The sequence below is a fragment of the Sinocyclocheilus rhinocerous genome, unplaced genomic scaffold (genome assembly GCF_001515625.1).
Source record: "Sinocyclocheilus rhinocerous isolate Xijiao unplaced genomic scaffold, SAMN03320098_v1.1 scaffold215, whole genome shotgun sequence".
Classification (NCBI taxonomy): domain Eukaryota; kingdom Metazoa; phylum Chordata; class Actinopteri; order Cypriniformes; family Cyprinidae; genus Sinocyclocheilus; species Sinocyclocheilus rhinocerous.
In genome coordinates, this window is record NW_015660885.1 from 465176 (window position 1) to 468675 (window position 3500).

Here is a 3500-nt window from a genome sequence, read left to right on the forward strand (position 1 = left end):
TGTGTGTGTGTGTGTGTGTGAGAGAGAGAGTGAGTGAGTGAGATAGAGTGTGTGTGTGTGTGAGTGAGTGTGTGTGTGTCCTCACCTTCAATGGGTCTGGGCACGAAGTGTGAGCACGGTTTAGTTTTCTTGACCCGGTTTCCCTTCATGATGATTCCTTCTTTATTGAGTCCGAGGAACCAGGCGCGTCCGCTCTCATGCTGGCGGTACAGCGTGGATGAGTAGATCACATAATAATTCTCAAAAACACTCTCCTTAAACTTACACTCCGCTGTGAACGTATCCTACAGACAGACAGAAACAGAGAGATCGAGAGAGATGTTAAAACACAATTACAGCTCTCAGGTGTGTGTGTGTCTTAGAGTCTTTGTCCCAGTTTCTTTATAAAGTCTTTTGCATGCACAGGTGGAGAGGGTGGAGACCGCCATCATCCAGAGCAGAAACCACCTCGGGTGAACACACACACACACACAAACATTTGACACAATTAATGTTTTGTATATATTTCATACAGTGTATCATATATGGCAATATCACTCTTAATATAGGTCAATATATGTCATTTATTACATTTCCGTATGGAGTTCTGTACGACAAAACGTCTTGTCAAAGTATTGTCAAGTTATAGTTACGACAGGCCTTGTTTTGCTCATGAATTGAAAAACTCCATTATAAAAAGCCACGGGAAAATCTCAACCCAAGGTGAATTAGTCTTCTGGGTTTTGATGCTAAAACTTTATTTATTTATAAAACTTTACCTGGTTATTTCCAGGTATTTGTTCATTTCCCACATTTTCAATGCGGTCTCAAACTTTCGAACCCTACTGTATATTACACACACACACACACACACACACACACACTCTCTCTCTCTCACACACAACACACACACACACACACACAGAGAAGTAAGGGAGATGTGCGCTCTTTGCCATCTCAGCATCTCAAAGCACTTTAGCAGATTAAACGTCACCACTAAATAAACGGTAGAAAACCTCACACACACATACAACCCTGATCTACAACATCCAGACAATAAAACTGCTGAACACACTCAGTAAAACACAAATTACAACAACACCAATCTGAGAGGGGATATTCGTGTGTTTACAAATCAATGGAAGGCAATTCACAAATATAAAACATAAAACCATAGGCGGAGCGTGTGTAAGGCTGGCCATGGGGACTTGGGGCAAAAATGGCACTAAATTGGACAAAAATTTATTCGCTGTTTGAATAACCATGGAAAGGAAACGTTATATAATTATCAATTTCTAACGTTTTTATTCAATTGTAATCACGTTAAATACAAATTCAGTCCCATAAAACATTTTTTTAGCCTACATGACACATGTCTGGTTCTTGGGTTTATGATGTTTAATACATCTGGCTGCTTTTAGCCTTACCCTGGAGTTGGTTCACCCTCCGCCTATGCATAAAACTATCAAGGTTAATTAAAAAAATTCATAAATTCAGTAAAAACATAAAAATGATATTGTAAAACACACTGTGATTGACTGAAGTTATCAAACAGTAATGTGGGTGTTCACCTAGGAAAGATGTTTAATGTATATGAATCAAAATACGTTTACAGATCAATTTTACATTCACAAAACAAAACAGATTTAATGACAAATGAACGTTTTCATTTTGTGAAACTTGCATTCATTTGTGAATTTCAAACAAACATCACCATGTGCCAAAATACACAGATATATTAAACACAATTTTGTGTGCATACAGTTACAAGCACTGCTGAATTCTTCATAAAACTCAACATCACCGCTGCATTATTACCTCAGTTGTATATTCATTTTCAATCAGTTGTCAATTATTTCTTGCATACACGCATACATACTGCATTGCAACACTCACAAACACAAACACACACCCAGACAAAGAAACACACACACATGCATCGACTGTCACACTTTGGCAGAAGTTCATTATCACACTAAAACTGAGCTGATTAACACTTTCTCACCCCAAAGATAGAACAAGATCCAGAACAGCTGATCTTGACACACACAGACATGTGTAATGTTACATAACACCAAACATAAACCTTCATTAATATGCATTTCTATAAGTTCGGTCTCTATACTGAATAAAAGATCAAGCTGCAACGGCACAACAATGCTGACCTTTTCATTCACATCGTCCAAAAATGGGTGAAGTCAACTGAATATTCCAGTTTTTGAAAAAAGTCCAGTTTTGTATAAAAGGGTTTTGTGTCAGTTTGCATTTCCAATGCAACACTTGAGCACAATTATTATGAACAAACTTGAAATCAATTATATGATAGTTTTTTCCTATATTTTGAGCTGATGTTGAGATAAAACCTGCAAAATGATGTGAAATAAATTTAAATATGGTAAAAAAAAAAATTTTATAAATGGAGCTAAGAGTACAAGACTTTAACTGCTGAAAGCATCATCAAATCACATGAAATATTTAAGAAATGAACTGAAAATATGCAGAACTTTGTAATATGACAGCCATTTGAATTTTCAATCAGTTTTGTGTCAGTTTGTGTTTCCAATTAAACACTTCAGCACAATTTATTACAATTATGAACAAACTTGAAAATATGATTGTTTTTGACATATTTTGTGCTGAAATCTGCAAAATTCTGTGGAACAAATTTAAATATGGTAAAGAATTAAATAGAGCTGAGACTACAGCAGTCCAACTGCTGAAAACATCATCAAATTACCTGAAATATTTAACAGACAAACAAAAAATGTGCAGAAATTTGTAAAACGACAGCCATTTGAATTTTGAATCAGTCTGGGTTTTCCAATATTTTGTGCTGATGCTGAGATAAAATCAGCAAAATCCTGTACAATGAATTTAAATATGGTAAAAAAAATGAGCTGAGAGTACAAGACTCTAATTTACTTTAAATATTTAATAAATGAACAGAAAGTGCGCAGAACTTTGTAAAATGACAGTAATTTGAATTATGAATCAGTCTGGATTTTGTGACAGTTTGCATTTCTAACTTTACAATTAAGCACAATTTATTACGAACAAGCTTGAAATCACTGTTTTCCTCCATATTTTGTGTTGATGTTGACATAAAATCTGCGCAATTCTGTGGAACAAATTTAAACATAGTAAAAAATTTTTTTAATGCAGCTGAGAATACAAGACTTGCTCAAAGCATCATCAAATTACCTGAAATGTTTAATAAATGAACAGAAAAAGTGCCGAACTTTGTAAAATGACAGCTATTTGAATTCAGACACCCTTTCTTTCATGTAGGCCTTGGCTGGTGCTAAAATTGTTTTGCAATGGCGATTTTAAATGTCATTTTTACTTACAGTTGGGTTATGAGAGCGGCCCAGTGCTGCCATGAGATTTAAAGTCCTTTCACACTCTTCACAGCAAACTGACAGCTGTGTGTGTGTGTGTGTGTGTGTGTGTGTGAGAGTGTGTGTGTGTGTGAGTGTGAGTGTGTGTGAGTGTGTGTGTGAGTGTGAGTGTGTGTGAGTGTG

The 3500-nt window shown here is 35.7% G+C and overlaps 1 protein-coding gene across 4 annotated transcripts in view; it reads right to left on the reverse strand.

Moving 5' to 3' along the window:
• Positions 1 to 3500, reverse strand: part of fgf12b (fibroblast growth factor 12b) — a 47778-nt gene that overhangs the window by 1161 nt on the left and 43117 nt on the right. For all 4 annotated transcript variants that reach the window (XM_016535153.1, XM_016535151.1, XM_016535152.1 and 1 more), the window contains exon 4: positions 86 to 284. In XM_016535153.1, the coding sequence (XP_016390639.1) occupies positions 86 to 284 (199 nt within the window). The remainder of the gene's footprint in view (positions 1 to 85; positions 285 to 3500) is intronic.